Here is a 17,565-nt window from a genome sequence, read left to right as displayed (position 1 = left end):
ACAGGTACTTTTAGAAAGCAAGGGGAAAAAACTGCTAAGTAAAGAAATTTTCATGATAATTTCCTTTGAGAAATTGTTTTATCAGTAGTATTTGTATTTAAAATGATAGATTCTGTTTAGTGAAAATATTGTTTTGTGAGTAAAATATAATGAAATAATTTATGAAATTATGAATATTACAGATATTTGTATATGCATATCTACATATGTACTTATAATATTTTAACCATCAGGCTGAAAAATTTATTCATTAAAATATTTTTTATAATTTTTCTGAGATTACAATGCACATAGCTCAATTTTGCAAATAGCCTTTTCCTCATAAAAGTCTTTATAAATATATAAAGTTATTTTAATTATTCCAGAGCAAAAAAATATAAATGAAATTTAACTTCAAAGTGCTTTTATGGATGTCATTTACTGTGAATAGAAATAAAATTGCAAACTTCTAGAAATTCAACATAGAAAGGTTTAAAAAAACCTTATAAAATTTAATCATTTTTTCCTAAATATTTTTTTACTTTTCCATTTAGTAAAAATTTTATTTACTTTGTTGTAGTTCACATTTTAATTGCCTCAATTCTTATAACATTTTCACTTAGTCTTGAAATTCAACATTTTAAACAACCACCCAAGCTTTTTGTAAAAACTTACTTGACTAATTTTAAAATAATTGAAGTAGCTTTATTTTAATGTAAAAACTGTTTGCCAAACCTAATTGTTTACATTGTCACTAAATTTAGCCCTGATTGAGTGCAGAATGTATACAACTATACATGTTCGTGTACATGCACATTTGTAATACGCTAGCATTATCTGTATGTACACTGTTTGCTTGGAGATGTGACCAGTTAGAATGTGCACTTCCTGGGAAATATTTTTTCATGTAAATAATATCTGCATTTTGTTATTTTGAAGAACTTTAGTTTACCTCCACGTTGATGTGAACCCAGAATGTCAAGAATGCTTAATGTTAGGTTTCATCTTCCTACATTGTTTACCATAAGTGTTGCTGTTTTAATCATAGAAAAATAAAACTAGATTGGGATTTTGAACAAGTAGAGTATACCTTGTACCCCAAGTAAGTCAGACCTATCATCCTTGTATGTCAAAGGCCCTGGGAGTGCTCACATTCTTGTTTTGGAATTCAAATTACACAGCGTCTATTTTTAAGTTATCATTACTATTTGTAAATGCATAAAATTGAGTTATTTATAATTAATCTGTCCAAATTCTTTGTTGGGTAGAAGTTCATTATCTCATTCTTTCTTCTAACCTTAAATGCAATCATATTTATATGATTCAACTTCTAAGAAATATGCATATGTCTATATCTTTAGCTAAATCTACATCTGCATTAACGTTTACGTCTGCATTGTTACTACATATATAAGAACTTATCCTTTTTTAAGTTAGCCTATTTTCACATGATATACTTTTAATATGAGATGAAATTTTATCATTTCTATCTTTAATATAGAAATTATTGCTTTTGTTTGGCAAAATTAAATACTGTCTTTGGGAAATTATCCAAAACATTAACAGTTGTGAAAAAAAAAGACTTGTTAGACTTAATTTTTCTTTAAAAATTAAATGGAATGCTCAAAATTTATCTTGCTCTAATTTTGACCCTTATTTTGGAGTAAGTATTCTAAAATTGTGAAAGGATGAATACAGAAGCCATCCTTTTATAATAATTGTTTCATGAATGCTAAAGCTCAAGTACTGTAGAGGAAAGCTAAGGATAATAAAAGGGTCTAAGCTGTATTATGGGGGAAAAGATGATCAAAGAAGGCCTTAAACCACTATTAGTGCTTTTTTGTTGGACAATTTTTGATTGAATTGTATTAACTGGCTTTAATAAGCCACTTAATTTAGCAGTCTTAGCTCTGTATAACTTTTGACTATTTCTGTCTCCATGAAGAAACTGAAAAATTTTCATTGTCAAGGTTATTCAGAATATGATGCAAGCTCTCGAGGCACTTCCAAAACTATTTTGGGCAATGGTACCTTCTTACAATTATGTATAACCTCTTCAGGTCACTCCTTTGATTTGAATAATATTTTTGTATGTGTTTTTAAAATCCCATTTCTTTTTCATGACACCTCCTAGATATCCTATAAACATTATTATTTCAAGAAATCTGCCTGTGGATTTTTTGGGGGAGAATTCTGCACCTCCTCTCATCCCTAGGATCTGCAGTCATAATGGTGGGCTGCAGATTCACAGGTTGTTTTCTATGTTAATAAGTTTGTTCATTCTATAAATGTTTATTTAGCTACTGTGTGTGAAGTATAGTGTTATGTTATGTTCCTGCTCCGAAGAAGTTTAAAAGTTTTTAAGAGATCTATTGGAAAACATTTTACATGCACAAGTAAATAATGTGACAAATTACTAAATCTGTGATAAACCAAAGTTCTCTGTAAATACAAATAAGAAAGAAGTCAGTGATCCGAGAAGGCTTCATGGAAGACGTGGAGTTTCAAATGGACCGTAGGAAGATTGTGGAGTAGGGTACAGTGTAATGTGCAAGGTGATTTTATCCATCCCCTTGAAACTAATCCTCCAGATAGCTTTATTTCCTATAAGATGCTGTGGTTTTATAGCTTCTGCCTGTACATTTATAGGAAATTCTTTCCTTATTGTGATTGTAGGCTTTGTTACCTACTATTAAAAACCTTTCTTGTTACTCAATCATTTTCATGGCTTATGAAGAAGAATTTCCTGGGACACTTCCTTTTCTAATATGCTAATACTCCTGTATTCATTCAGTTTCCCTTCCAGTTTCATAAGACCTGAAGATTTAGCTTTTCAGTTCTACAGATCTATGCCCTCTTCTTGGGCATAGATCATTTTATCTGCTACATAATTTGGCATTATTGTCCTGCATAATGTATTATTGCAAATCTGTCCCTCCTGTTTCACCTTCTAATTAAATTCTAATGTCATTGATCAGTATAGAAGGCAATCAAGTTTGGTAAAATTTAATGTTCCCTTTTCAGTTGTAAATGAAAGGTACAGTTTTGTAGTCTGAGCGGTAGCATAGTCTAGCAGCTTTAGGGTAAAAGGACCCAGGTTCAGACTCCACTGCCCATGTGACCTCAGTCAAGCCTTGATCAGTAGCTCGTTTTCTTCATTTGTCAAGTGAGGGAGTCGGACTGCTTGATCTCCTGGATCCCTAACAACTCTAAACCTATGACTTACGTTGCTTTCTTTTAGGGGTAGAAATAAATCAGGGGAACAAATGACAGGACACTTAAGGAAAAGAGAATGTGTCATTTTGGATAGAGTTCATAGTAGTAAAGGGAAAGAGTCCTTAGTGTAGTTAGTCTTTTATGACACGGATTTTGAAAAGCCAGAGAAAACATAACTGATTCTATGGTCAAAGGTTCTAAAAGGAAGACTGTTCAAGAGATGAAAGGCATCTGAAGTGAAATTCTCCCTGTGTAATCATAGATTGTTCCTATGAAGAAACAGAAGGGAAAATATACCACATGTAATAATGAAAAGCTGAAGGATAGCAAATATCATTGATTAGAGAGACTCAAGATTTTAAAAAAATCTGAACTGGCTGATTGTTTAAGAAAAACAAAAACAAAACAGTGGAGTAGACTGGCAAACAAAGTTTTGTGATGCCAGAATTATGTTAGCATAGGATAAATAAGCATTTGAGAATTTTGTATTTTCTTACGTAGGGAGATGACTTTTAGATCTTATTCTTAATTCTAAGATTGTCTTACTTTAGCATCAGTCGTATTGTAATTTGGCTTTCTGTCGCTTTCCTTTACAGCATGAATTTACTCCTGCAAAGCAGTTTGCATCTGCATTTGCATCTGTTATTTTCAGCTTCAAAAACTGCATATTTCATTCAAGTGATTACTACCTGTTACAGAAAATAAGCACTGAAATGCATGATTTATAAATCTTAGAACAGCTTGCCTATTTAAAATGTGCAGGAGAATGTATTACTGAACCCAGCAGATAATCTTTAAAATGTTTTTAAAAGGGGAAGCAAAATAAATACAAAATCAGTGCGTTAATTTTTTAACAGAAATAGCTGTTATTATTATTATTTAAGTAGATTTGTCAGTTCCTATACTTGGCATGGCCAAAGTTTCTACTCTTTTTATTTAGTGGCTAAGGTAACATTGTGGTGAGACATTGTCTGATGTTGTAAGCCCTGGTATTAAAAACAATGTAACTTTGAAATTGGGAGTGGCGCATGAGGCCAGTAGTCTGACATCTTTGCTACACTCTCTTCTTTGCTCTCATTGCCCTTCTTTACAAGAGAGAGAGGATGTTGGTGTTTTAAATGCTAAGACCTCAGAACTTTCCTAATATACACCTGATTCACCTTTTAGGACATTTAGACTTTGTTTTCATTGATCCATATGAGATGTAGAATATTCCTTGTCAGCTTTGTAAATCATTGTGGAATAATAGGACACTAGAAAGAGTTAGAAGACATACGTTTTATTCCTGGCTCTCCTCCTTCAAAGCGCTGTCGCTTTGGATAAGACACTTAACTTCTCTGAGAATCAGATACTTAAACCATACAGGTAGGAAAGATGGGTGGCAGATGGTGAATTTCCTTCCCAAACAGGATTATGAGCATTAAATGAGACAATGTATGTGAAAGTTTTTAAAAACCGAAGTGTTACACAGAGGTAAGGTAATGGTTGAACAAGTTCGATGAGGGGAAACAAGTTCTGTGCCCAGAGTGTGAGCTGTACCAGCTGACCCCCTCAGTTAGCCTCTCTGCCCTGTGCTATTAGGGGATAGAGAAGGAATGCCAGCAGTGGAAATGTACAGCTGGGCAAGAGGCCATAGAAATGGCCTTCTCTTTCTTGTGTAAGCACTAACCCAAGGCTTTATAGCATACTTGTGTTAGCATTTGGTTGTAGCTAATTTATATTGTGAACAAGCAGATAGGACTACACAGAGTTTTCCAAGTGGGAGAATTCCTGCCACCAGAATGTTGACTCCTACCAAAGCGAGTTGTGATCCATTTGCCTGCTCAGTCTCATGATTTCATAACTGTTCTTGGTGAAATGTGAACCTTGTTGTTCCCGGCACCAAGAGCAGTGCTGTCTACTGTGACACGCTGCTTTTTGATTAACAAGCATATGGTAAATTAAGCTAACCATACAGTAACTTACGAAATGTTTTATGTCTTTATCAGAAATAGTAGTTGCGGAAAGTGTGGTCGTCATTAAGAAGTTACTACAAATGCAGCCAGCACAGCATGGTGAGATTATCAAGCATATGGCCAAGCTCTTGGACAATATTACTGTGAGTAACTATGACTTTATTAAGTTTTCAAAGTAGATTTTTTGTTTTAGAAGCAAGCTTGCAGTTAGATGAAATAATGATTTGGAACCTGTGAGAAATGAAGAGATACAAAAGTTGGTCGTCGTCTCTTCTCTAAAAATTTCTGTGCTGCTCACTGAGGATTCCATTAGAAGACAAACTGGAGGTCCTGATAGGAAAGCTGAAATTGTCATCAAGTATGTCCTCAGGGACGATAATGGAGCGAAAACCGTGGTTATAGTAACAATATTGATAATCACTCTCATGTGACTTTTAGACTTAGACCTGCACCAGACATTATGTTGGACATCAATAAATGAGCCCTTCTTAAATGGCAAGACCACTTCAACACTATTCAGGTCTTGTAAACATGTTCAGCGTACTAAATTTGAAAACTGCTTCTTGATGTTTAGTTTTACTGAGTTGGAGAAGGGTAGAGGCTGAGTGGAAATAGCCTTCCTCAGTAGTTTGTTGATTGTGAGTTGAAGGCCGGCTGTTGTAATCATAAATGAAAGCAACTAAATGGAACTGTGAACCACCTGGAGATGACAGCAGTAGACGGACTGCTCTGTCATGCATAGGTAAAAGCATGGCAGTAAACATGACCTTCATAAAAGATATTTAACCTTTTTTTGTGTCAAAGATCACCGGCTAGCTAACAAAAACTATGGAGTTCTTCTCAGAATATTGTTTTTAAATGCATAAAGTTGTTGTGTTTGTCCTTCGTTTTTGAAGAAGACCATGACATCAGAGAAATGATGGCAAGACTTGCCGTTGACTTTGTTTTGCGTGGGGGCGCTGTGCAAGGTGACCAGCCTCACTTTCTCCTCCTGAACCATCTGGATCCAGTAACCAAATAATCATCAGGATGACTGGAGACAGCCCAGGATACAATGGATAAAATACGTAGAAATGCAAAGGGAAATTATTTCTACTGGAATACTGTTATCAAAATATTTTTAAAAACAAACTCTTGATTTAGATTCATAAGCACAGATGGCTCTGGCTCTCCAAATAATTATCACAAATCCAAATCTAAGAATTGTAATCCTTATACATGAACACATTGGAAGACCACATTGTGTATTGGTCTTGTCATCTGTCTCCCTCCAACATGAAGAATAATGATAAAAGATAATAATTGTCACTGGCCATGTTGGAACCGCCTTCAAAGGACTGGGCTTGATAATCTAAATCAGATTCCTAACAATTCATGAGTTTGAATTCTGACTCCCAAGGACTTTTTTCTGTGCTTAATGATTTTTCTAAAAAAGACTGCCTCTAGAATTTACATCATCATTGCAACAGTGAAATAGCAATAGCAAGTCCAGTTTGGTTTTTTTTCCCTAAAAAGATTATAGACAGAATTCATTTTTTTTCTGTCTAGCTTTATAAGAGGAGCACATAAGTATGTCTTCTCCTTATTGTCATCAAGCATGTTACAGATAAATGTGATTTCTTTGCTCAGAATAGGTCAGTGAAGGCTCCTGAGTTCTTCTAAAATAAACATCCTTATTGAAGCCTGTGAAAACTTTTGCTTGCTAAATTTTAATAGGCCTTTCCTATTAGTACATTTAGTACCATTAGTACCTGGTACGTTTGTTCTGTGTGAGCAACGGCAGTACACAGAAGTGAACTGTTAACGATCAGGTCATGTTGATAACTTTTATTAGCGTGTTTCTTATATTGTCCTGTACTGTATTGCAAGCAGCGTTTCTTGTATTTTTGCCATATATTTTGCATCACAGAAATGTGGTAAGAATATCCTTGGCATGCCTTGTAGGAGTTACATTATTTAAATCTAATGTACTATGTATATTCTGGTTTGAATTGTTTTACAAGTTTAGCAGAATTTCAGCTTTATGAATAGGTATATGAAAGCATATAGAAAGAAGAATTTCTTTTGTTCATAGTACTATTTGGTTCTAAATTATAGTTTAGTGATTATACTCATAAATGAGCTGAACTTCATAGAAGAGATAACATTAACTGTGTCTTATGCATAGTACTCAGAATGGTGGGAGGTAGAGGAGTTTGCTGTAAAAAAAAATCAATCTATCCTGTTTTGAAAGCTGAAATTTGATAAAACCTTAAGAAAGTGGACCTAATTGGTATGAGAACAGTGACTTCCTACTGTCTCCTGAGTAAATTCCAAACTCCTTAGTCTGGTAGTAAGGGCCCTCTACATTCTGGTGAACTAGCCCTACTGATGGGGCACCAATGTCTACTGCTTTTGGAACCAGTTGAGTTAGGACCACTCATTTCAGCATTTGAAATCAGAACTCTTTTTGAGCGTTCTAGGAATATAAAAATAAGGAAACATGATCATTTTCTCCCATACTTTTTAATTCCTACATTTGATGGCAAAGATCTCTCCAAGTGTTTGAGAGTATGGTTAAGTGCTTATTCACATTAAGAGAGGTAAAAAGGAAAATACCTACCACGAGACTCATGCACAAATGAAAATCAAAGGTTCTTTTGTATGAGCAAGGCCTTAGGAGTGCTGCCGTCAAGAGGTGGGTCTGCAGCCCTCCAAATCTGTGCATATATATGAGGTGGTGAAGTCTTAAGACAATTTCCCAGGGAAAATCCCATCTTTGACATGAGTTAGAGATATAAAGAACAAAAGTTCCAAAGTTTGGGACCTAAATTTTTTATTTAGCTCTTAATTCTCTTGAACCAGTTTCTAGATTCTAAAGCAAGTTTGCTGAATAGGTTAACATAACTTGGGTCCTTTTGTTGAGTTCTGTATATCTTGAAGTGTTTTACTGTTATGAGCTGAGCCATTGGGCAGTTGTTCAGAGCTAAAAGTCCTAATATGCTTGACCCCAAGCAATTTTTCCTTGACATTTTTACTGTTTTCCTGTATTCTCTAACTTACCTAAATCAGTGGTTTTTAAAGTGGAAGATATATGAGGACTGGTGATCTGATGGCTATATTTGTGTGGCCTGTATGTCCATGTGGTACAGTACATGTCGTGTAAAGTACACAGGGAATATTGAAGGAAGACCTGGAGTTACATAGCACACAGGGGATGACAGAGGTGATCTCATCTGTTTGTATTGCATATCAATGTTTTTAGTTTACATATGTCCAGCTAAGTAGATTTATTATTGATTTTATTTAGTTGTAGCAAATCCAGGACTACTCACAAAGTAAGAAAAGAAACTTAAATAGATCTCCTTTGAACAAACAGCAGTTTGAAGGGAGCACTTAGTAATGTGAGCAGAAGTGAACATACAGAAAATGGCAGAGCTGAATTTTATCTTGCTTGTGGCATGAACTCAATGTCAGCCAGATTACTGGGTAAAAATCATCACCATCTAATCGGATCTGACAAGAAGTTGGCCAAAAAGATTTGGAATTGTCAAGAAGATTAGGTGAAATGCAGATTTACATGCACTGTTGTTAATAATGAACTTCACCCTGGGTATGTTGTACCTTGGGATGTTAGATAATTAGTAAGACGTTTAGAAAGTAAGCTTTTTGTTGTTGAAAACAAGCTGTTTATTAAAAATACTTTATGCATACTTAACATAGAAACAGAGTTTTCTTATCTATTTAGATTATCTGCCAAATAGGGTTTCAGGAGGTTTGGACCTCATTTCTTAAGAATGTAAAAATGTTGCACCTTTTTATTTGTTTGGAAGAAAAACTGACATCAGTGATGGAAATTTTACTACCTGAATTTCAACAAAATCTCTCCTGACTGGGTGGGATTAAAAAATGAAATCATGATGTAGTAAGAACAGTCAATGAGACACTTCTTCCATTTGGATCTATGTATTTTTGTGAAATCTTTTCTCATTTATGATATCCATCAAAACCAAGCATTGAAGGAAGCTGAACTTACAACTAGGTTTTTGAACATCTGTAGCCAAAGTGTTAAACCAAGTATTTCAAAAATAATAATACATATTCAGTCATTTAATTTTAGTAAGAGTAAATTTTTTGTGGAAATATTTTTAATGTGAAAATATTCATCTTTATCTTATCCTTTTAAAACTGTGTTTCTGTAATTCATATGGTATACAGTATATGCATTCATAGGAATTATAAATATAGATGTTTTGGGGAATGTACTCAGACATTTTTACTTATAGGCATACATGATGGAAAATGTTTGGAGACCACAGATCTAACTCATTATTCCCTGAATAACTCCTAGTCTTTTCTCATTTTTCCCCCTCTTCCTCTCAGTTAAATGCCCCCTGTATGTGAGCACTGGGAAAGCAGAAACAAAAACAAAACAGCTTATGCCTTTAAGTTGCTAGTCCATTTGTCCTACCTCCCTGTTAAGAGTTGTAGGCTTTCAGAATTGGAAGGCACCTCAGGATTGTCTAGTTTAATTGTATTTTGTCAGGAGTCACCTCTGTAATATCCCTGAGAAAGTTGTCATCTAGTCCAGAACTTCTTAAACTTTTTCCACTTGCAACTGCTTCAGTGCATCTTAAATTGTAAGAAGATGCGCTAAATTCTAGTCTGAGGTCTTGAGCCACAGTTTAAGAAGCACTGAATTTTAGCCCCCATTTGAAGACATCTTGGTGATGAGGAAGTCACTGTCTCGTCAGGCAGGGCATTCTACTTTTGGCCAACTGTCATAATTGGACAAGTTTTTCCTTTTATTGAGTCAGATTTACCCCACCAACTTCAAACTGTAGCTCCTAGATCTTCCTCTGGGGCCATGTCTAATCTGTCTTTATACATGAAGCTCTTTAAACAGGTAGAGCTAGCATTCCTCTCCACTCTCTTTTGTCTTTCTCTTCTCCAGTTCATCGTTTCAGGTTCCTGTAGTCAGACCTTACACAACTTGTTTTCGTTATTCCTCTCCATTCTCTCATCCTCTTCTTTCCTTCTTTCATCTTCCATTCTCTCATTTTCTTCCTCTGGACGTGCACCAATTTGGCCACTTTGCTCACAGACTGGTGCTGTTTTATACAGATCAATTACTGTGATGCCTACGATTCGTTCTTGAGAACTAATTCTAGGATTCCCAGTGTCTGACCAAGCAGAGTGCTGTAGAACTGTTACCACTCTGCACTTTCTAGTTCCAGGAATACAGCCCAATATAAAATCCACTTTTTGATTCCTGTTGAACAGGAAGTCTATGAAGACGTTCCCTCCACCGCAGTTTTTTTCACAAGAAATGCCCAGCCTCACGCTTTTCCTGTTCTGTACGTGTTCAGTTGATTTATTTTTTAATCCAAACATAACACAGATAAAAAAGGTTAAGTCAAAGCCATTGGCATAATTACCGTCTGCACAGCATTTCATATCTGTAGTTCTTTACATCTCCACCAAAGAAGAGGAATAATTCTTCCTATCTTCTCCAAAGCCAAGATTGGTTATTATAGTTAGCAATAATTTTAGTGGCTTTAAAAATATTGAAATTAGTGTGTAGATTTTCCTCTAGGTTGTGCTTCCTTATTTTGCCTCAGTTTGTACAAGTCTTCCAGCATTTCTCTGAATTCCTCCTATTCTTGTGGTGCTTTAAATTATCGTTACATTCATATGCCACAATTTGTTAAGTCACTCCTCACTGTCAGGATCTTTTTGAATCCTGATTTTGTCATCCAGCATGTTAGCTATCTCTTCTAGCTTCAAGTCATCTGAAAATTTGATAAGCGTGTCATCTGTTCCTTCATCCAAGTCCTTGATAAAAATGTTAAACAGAACAAGGGGAAGGATAGATCCTTGGGGCAATCCACTAGACACCTCTCTCCAGTTTGACATTGATGTTCACAATGACTCTTGGAGTCCAAACATTCCATCCAGTTCCAAATTCCTCTAAATGTGCTGTCATCTAGCATATATGTCTCTGTCTTGTCCACTAGATAGCACGAGAGACTGTGTGATGCCTTGCTGAAATCCAGTTGTATTTATTTGGGTTGCATTCCCATTATATATCAGCCTCATAACCCTGTCAAGAAGGTAATGACATGGCCTGTTTTTGATAGAGCATTGCTTACTCCCTTTCTAGGTATTCAGAAACTATCTCTTTAAGAGATGCCTTAAAAATTTTTGACAGGAATTGAAGTCATATAGTTTGAAGAATCTGCCTTCTTTCCCTTTAAAAATCAGTGCACTACTCTGGTTCTTCCTGACCTTTAGTTCACTGACAGCACCTTCTTTTCCCAGGCGGATCATGCATCATGCCTCACCTACTCCACATTTTGGCCAGACTTTTCAGCGTGCTGTTCTCCTGTTTCTGTACTCTTGAGTAAACTTTTTTCCAAGCTAAGAACACTCCCTTTTTGGTTCCTTCCTGATTTAGTTACTTCTTTTAAGATATATTTTCTTTTCTGATTCACTTAGTGTACACCCCCTCCCCATTAAATTGTATTTCTTTTCATTTCTGACTGCTCCCTTTCTCTTTTGCAGGAGTGATTGGTAGGAGTGATGAAACTCTTACTTACCTGCACCCTACCCTCCAGCTCTTTAGTTTCTTGTCAAGGCCCTCATCATTCCTGGCAGTGTTCTCCAAGTTCCTTCTAGCAGACTTGTTTATTTCTTTATGAGTTGCAGAAAATGGTGATCTTCTTCAGGGTTATATGCCTTGAGAAGTTCTCCCTTCTCTAAATGTATGCTTTGGGAAAACAGCAGAATTCCTTCTTATTCATTGCAGGTTGGCATGGCCACTTGACTAACTGCCATTTATCTCTTCTTTCTTTGATGAGTACTGAATGTGACCTCCTTGTTGGTGACAACTTTGGATCCCTCTTACTACTTTTTAAGGGAGGGGAACAAGCACTTAGTAGGTACCAGACACTGTGCTATATGCTTTATAAATACTGTCCAGTTTTATGCCCACAGTAATCCTGTGAAGTAGGTACACTTATTGCATCATCCCCATTTTACAGTTGAAGAAGCTGAGGCTGACTGATGAAGTTACTTACCCAACCAGGGTCACACAGGTAGGAAGTATCTAGAGCTAGAGCTAGACTAGAGCTCAGGTCTTTCTGATTCTAGGCCCATGTCCATTGTGCCACCTAGCCACCTTTGGAACATGGGATCCTGAGAAAGTCATTTATTTAACGTCTGTCTGCCTCTTTCCTCACATATAAAGTGAGGAAGCTGGACTCTCTTCTAGCTCCAAAACATATACATTATTTATGATGTTCTGAAAGTAGGATGATGTACCAAACTCATTTTGTGCTCATGAGATCCTTTGTTTCTAGATAGCATATTCCATGTTCTTTGGTTTTATCTAATCTTGGTTAATGTTTTCTAAAATGTTCAATTTTACAACTATAGAAGGAATGGTGCTGTTTCTTATATTTGCTATTCATTTGTCATATCTTCCTCATCAAAACAATAATTTCCTTATTCTGAGAAATTCCTGTTTTCTTAAGGGTCATGGTATTCCCCCTGAAACATAACAGTGATGCTGACCATCTTCAACATCATGTAAAAGAAGTAAATACAAGTGTTGCTCCCTTTGTTAAGCAGCAGTAGTGACCAAATTGATGCCCTTTAACTTTTGGCCTAAGTTTGACAACTTTATTGACACATTCCCTGGAGGGAAGGTTCAAAGCATCCATTAATTCCTTAGAAATGGGTTGCACAGTGTTTCTGGTATTTAGGTTTACTGCTGAATTGCCCCCCAGGTGGCAAATGCACTGGAGCTCCCCGTGTAAGCCTGACCTGATGGTCCATGGGCTCCATCTTTGTCCCTGCTTTTTTCTCTTCGGGCCAATAAAAGAGGTTTTTTGGTTGTTTTGTTGTTTGTTTTTAACCTGAATTTTCTTAGTAATTTCCCATCAGCATACTTAGAGAAAGGACTTAAGAGTTCAAGAAAATGGAAAGTTATAAGAATTCACAGAATTTTGCGTTGTAGACATATTTGTTATCATCATGATCCTCTTTTTGTGCATGCTTTTCTCTGACAAATGTTCTTTCCCTTCCTCTGCTCTCCTCCTGAGTTCTAGAAAAGAAATACATTTAATTAGGCTTTCTCCTGTTTGTCTTATGTTTTAAATACACACGGAGATCCATCAGGTGGCTTCTCTTAACTCTAACAGAACGCTCTTCATACAGCATCTTGAAGTCATCGCCAGGTTTCTAGTATCCCCTTATTTGTCATTCAGCTTTCTAGAACTTTTTCTCCATCAATAAGATCTTTCCTTTTTTCTCACTAGTCTTTATTTTCCTTCTAATGCCAACTGTATAAATAGGTTAAGGACTTTTAAAAAGAAACACCTGATTAAATACAAAGTGAAAAAATGCCATATGTTTCTCAAAAAGTTCAGAGTTGGCTAAGACACAAAGAAGATGCAAGAATAAAGGGGGAAAAGAAATCTAATAGTTGAGACATAGGCACTTCATAAATCACTTATTCATTCTAAGTATTGAAGTAATTTTTGGTGTCATTATTACGAGGAGTTTATTTTTTCTTTTTACAAAATTCTATCAAGCGCACTTTCAGGCTTGCAAATCATTACATTCTTGGCTAAATAAACACTTAACCAGAACTACTCTTGCTACTTATCTCACGTCTCTTCAACATATACCTGACACCTAACTTCATGTGGATAAATTTGGCTTCCATCATTGCTTTGTAGAGCTGAACTCCCATCTTTGTGAGAACTTGCTCCACCAATAGTCACTTAGTTGTCTCCTAATAAATGTCTGAGAAAGACAGTTGAGGCTCAGAGAGGTTGTGACTTGCCTATCAATGGTAGGATTTGAATCCAGATCTACTTGACTGCATGTTCATCACCTCTACACCATATTTTCTCTATATTGGCTCTCATGTATGTGCACACGCATGCACATATGTGAATGAAACTGCTTCCTGCTGAGGAAACTCCCTTTACTAATCTACTTAGCTCAGTGCCTGTCACACAGTTGACAGTAAGTAAATGCTTATTTCATTCCCTTCCCTTCCCTTCCTTCATGCTGATCTACATTTTCTCTGCAACTTAGGCTTAGGCAATTGCTTGAGGTGTGACTTGTCCAGCATCCCGCAGGATGTTATTTCAGTAGTAGAGGACCTCCCTTGGGGGAAACAGTCAATTCCTATGGTTCTGTTCGAGAGAACTGTAGTAAATTATGCAACTTTGTCGACTGTTGCTGCACCTGCAGATTCATCATATCTCATCTCCAAAGAGCTGTTGCTACAGCAGAACATTTCTTGCATTCCTCCCTGATTGAATCTTTATCCTACTCCTTATCAGAACTGTTGTAGACCTTCCCTCCCCTCCTCTCACATTCCATATCATCCCTTCCTCCCCATCTTCACAACTAAAAAACTCTCTTAATTAAGAAAATAGAAACTGTTCATTGTGAATTCTCTTCTCCCTTTCTCTTCATTTCATGACCTGTTGACATCCTCTCCTGTTTTCTCCTTCGTTCTAGTCTCTGATGAATAAACCAACCCCTTTTCATGTACCCTTGGTCTCATTCTCACCTGTTGTCATCATCTCCCACCTGAGCCGTCTGTCTCTCCCTGTCTGCTTGTTCCTCCCCTGGTGCCTGCAAACATGCCTACATTTCCACCATCTTGTCATAATGCTCACTACATTATAACCATCCTCCAAACTATTTTTCCTATATCTTTCCTCCCATTCTCAGACAACCTTCTTGAAAAATCTGTCTACACTTGTTGCCTTCATTTCTTCTCTAACTCTTCTGTAATCTGATTTCCAACTTTATCTGTCAGTTTAAATGACTCTTTTGAAAGTCATCAATTGTTTTCCCAGTTCTCCTCTTTCTCAACCTCTCTGCAGTATTTGACACTGTTGACTGCACTCTTCTCTTGTGTGCTCTCCCCCTCTGGGTTTTCCTGACACTGTTCTCTTATCTCCCTACTTGTCTTGACTGCTCCTTTTCAGCCTTCTTTGATGAATCAAGCCTTTAACTGGGTATGCCTCAAAAAATCTGTCCTCAGGCCTCTTTCCTTTTCTTTTTATTTGTAACCTCATTAACTGGCAGGTCTGATTTTCTTCTACATTACTGACTCCCCAATTTATAATTCTAGCCTTAGTCTCTCTCCTGAGCTCCAGTCCCTCACTTCCAGCTGCCTCGCAGACATTTTAAATTTGATATGTCCCATAGGCATTATAAATCTAAAGTCATTATATTCTTTTAAAATCTCACCTTCTACTAATTTTCCCTACATCCATCTAGGGGACTTCCATTCTCCCTGTCACCCAGTTTCACAGGGTTATTTTCAGCTCCTACTCTTGCCTCACATTCTCAGTTTCCAGATCGTCCTTTCTGCCTCTGTACCATTTTTAGGATCTCATCTGTCCCCTTCTCTCTGTTCACGTAACCACCAAGCCATTTCAGGATCTCATTATCCTGTATTCCTCCCTGCTCCTTTATGTGCTGGCTTCCCCCACTTGAAAGTAAGTTCCTTGAAAGCAGAGCTTTCTGCTTGTCTTTGTATCTCCAGTGCCTCACATAGTGCGTGCTAAGTAAATGCTTGTTACTGATCTTTTAGGTCATTGGGTTCCAAGTCTCTGCCCTCCCAATCCATCCTTAACCCAGATGTCTAAGTAGTTTTCCACAAGTGCAGGTCCATGTCACTTCCTTACTTAGGAAACTCTGGTGGCTCCATTTCCTCTCGGACCAGATATAAACTCCACTCTGTTCCATTTAAAGCACATCCTGACTGGCTCTGAGCCTCACCTTAACACTGTCATTCTTGTCCACACAGCTCTGTAGTGCAGGGAACATAGGACCCTTGATTATTCTTCCTCCATGACATTCTGTCTCCTGCTTTCTCTTTCTCCCTTTGCCAACTCTCAGAATCCCTCGTTTCCTTTAAGCTTCAGCTCTGCCATAAAGTCTTCCCATAACCCCAACTGTGGGTACTCTTAAACAAAATCAACACATCTCCTTGGCACCTGACTGTAAGTGCTCCTGTTTCTCCCAGATAGACGGCTTCAGGTGCTGGTCAAGTGCTACTTTTATTTTGGTCTTTGTGTCTCCACCTTACGCAGTGCTTGGCTTGTCGTGGGTGCGTAAGAGATACTTGCTTGCATCACTGATTGATTGAGACGTTGAGAGTTTTAAGTGTCACATTCAGTATGTTTCCAGAACTAGAACCCAGGCCATCCTAACTCTGGTGCTATTTCTCTTTTTACAGTGCTTTGCCTTTATGGCATCAAAAAAGATTATTTATCGTCTATGAGATTACCAAGATCATTGCATAGTTTAACTTTTTCTAAAAAATGTTTCTTTTCCTCAAGGACATATCAGAACAAATCTTTTTAGCCACATGAAATTTTCATTTGGAATTTGACTTTATTTTTTTTTTTTTTACTACTGTTTACTGTGTGTGAACTGTGGTATCTTTGTATATATGAGTTTTTTTAATCTTCTGCCCTGTTTGACTCTTCCACAGCCACAAGCATTTCAGTTTCTTCAGTTATCATTTTTAAACACACAAGTTGCTTATGAATCATTCTCCTCACTCACCCTATAATTTATCTTTAACACTGGGACTTGTATAGAGAGTTTCCTTCTCTCCAGCACCTTATGCAGACTGTCTAAAAGCAAACGGATTATCAGCAGTAAGAGAGGACAACAACAAGAACTCCAAGTCGGCATCTCCCAGTTTGGCGTAGGTTGGTTTTTTCTTACGGAATATTTTCTGTAGCAAAATTAAGCTGGTACTAAAGATGTAGAAGAGTTTAGATTTCATTTTTTTTAGGGATTCCTAAATAAGATCATATGCATTTCTCTGACTTTTCCCTTTTCAGCAGAGTATATTGTTGAGATGGTTCTGACGTAGTCTAGTGGAAACACCCAGTTTGGTCAGAAGAGTCAGATTTGAATTTCAGCTCTGGCACTTTTGACCTTAGTGACCTTGAGCAAGTTCCTTCAGCTCTTTGGGTGAATCTTTGTGGTTTATAACAAGTCTAAAGTCACAAGATCTCTGAATTTTTGAACATTTTTAAGCCAGGCTGGAAGAAGAGTCCGTGTGCTCTATGACCTTTTGAGCTTGGACTGGGCACTTAGAGTTTCTGTTCTTTTTGACTTATCTCCCCCCCCTTTTTTTTGTTTTTTTTTTCCACTTTCTGCAGTCAGTTTGTATGATTTGTGTACTCATAGTTCATAGAGCTTCACCAGATATTATAAAGTTTATATTTGCAAAATTTATAAGAGCATTGTGCTGAAAGTTGCCCAGAAATTTTTTTAGTAGAAGGTTCTTTCCAGAATTAGTAGTAATTTTAACCATTCACACTGTGAATTCAAAGTGTCTTTTAATTCACATTTATTTTTTATTTTACTTTTTATGAATAAT

General features: G+C 36.7%; 1 protein-coding gene across 7 annotated transcripts in view; it reads left to right on the top strand.

The window, feature by feature from the left end:
* The window catches only part of AP3B1 (adaptor related protein complex 3 subunit beta 1), a 330,578-nt gene that overhangs the window by 169,220 nt on the left and 143,793 nt on the right, over window positions 1-17,565 (top strand). For all 7 annotated transcript variants that reach the window (XM_072606405.1, XM_072606403.1, XM_072606406.1 and 4 more), the window contains one exon: window positions 5,184-5,293. In XM_072606405.1, the coding sequence (XP_072462506.1) occupies window positions 5,184-5,293 (110 nt within the window). The remainder of the gene's footprint in view (window positions 1-5,183; window positions 5,294-17,565) is intronic.

This window comes from Notamacropus eugenii, chromosome 4 (assembly GCF_028372415.1).
Source record: "Notamacropus eugenii isolate mMacEug1 chromosome 4, mMacEug1.pri_v2, whole genome shotgun sequence".
Lineage (NCBI taxonomy): Eukaryota > Metazoa > Chordata > Mammalia > Diprotodontia > Macropodidae > Notamacropus > Notamacropus eugenii.
This window is presented reverse-complemented; position numbering and strand designations above follow the sequence as displayed.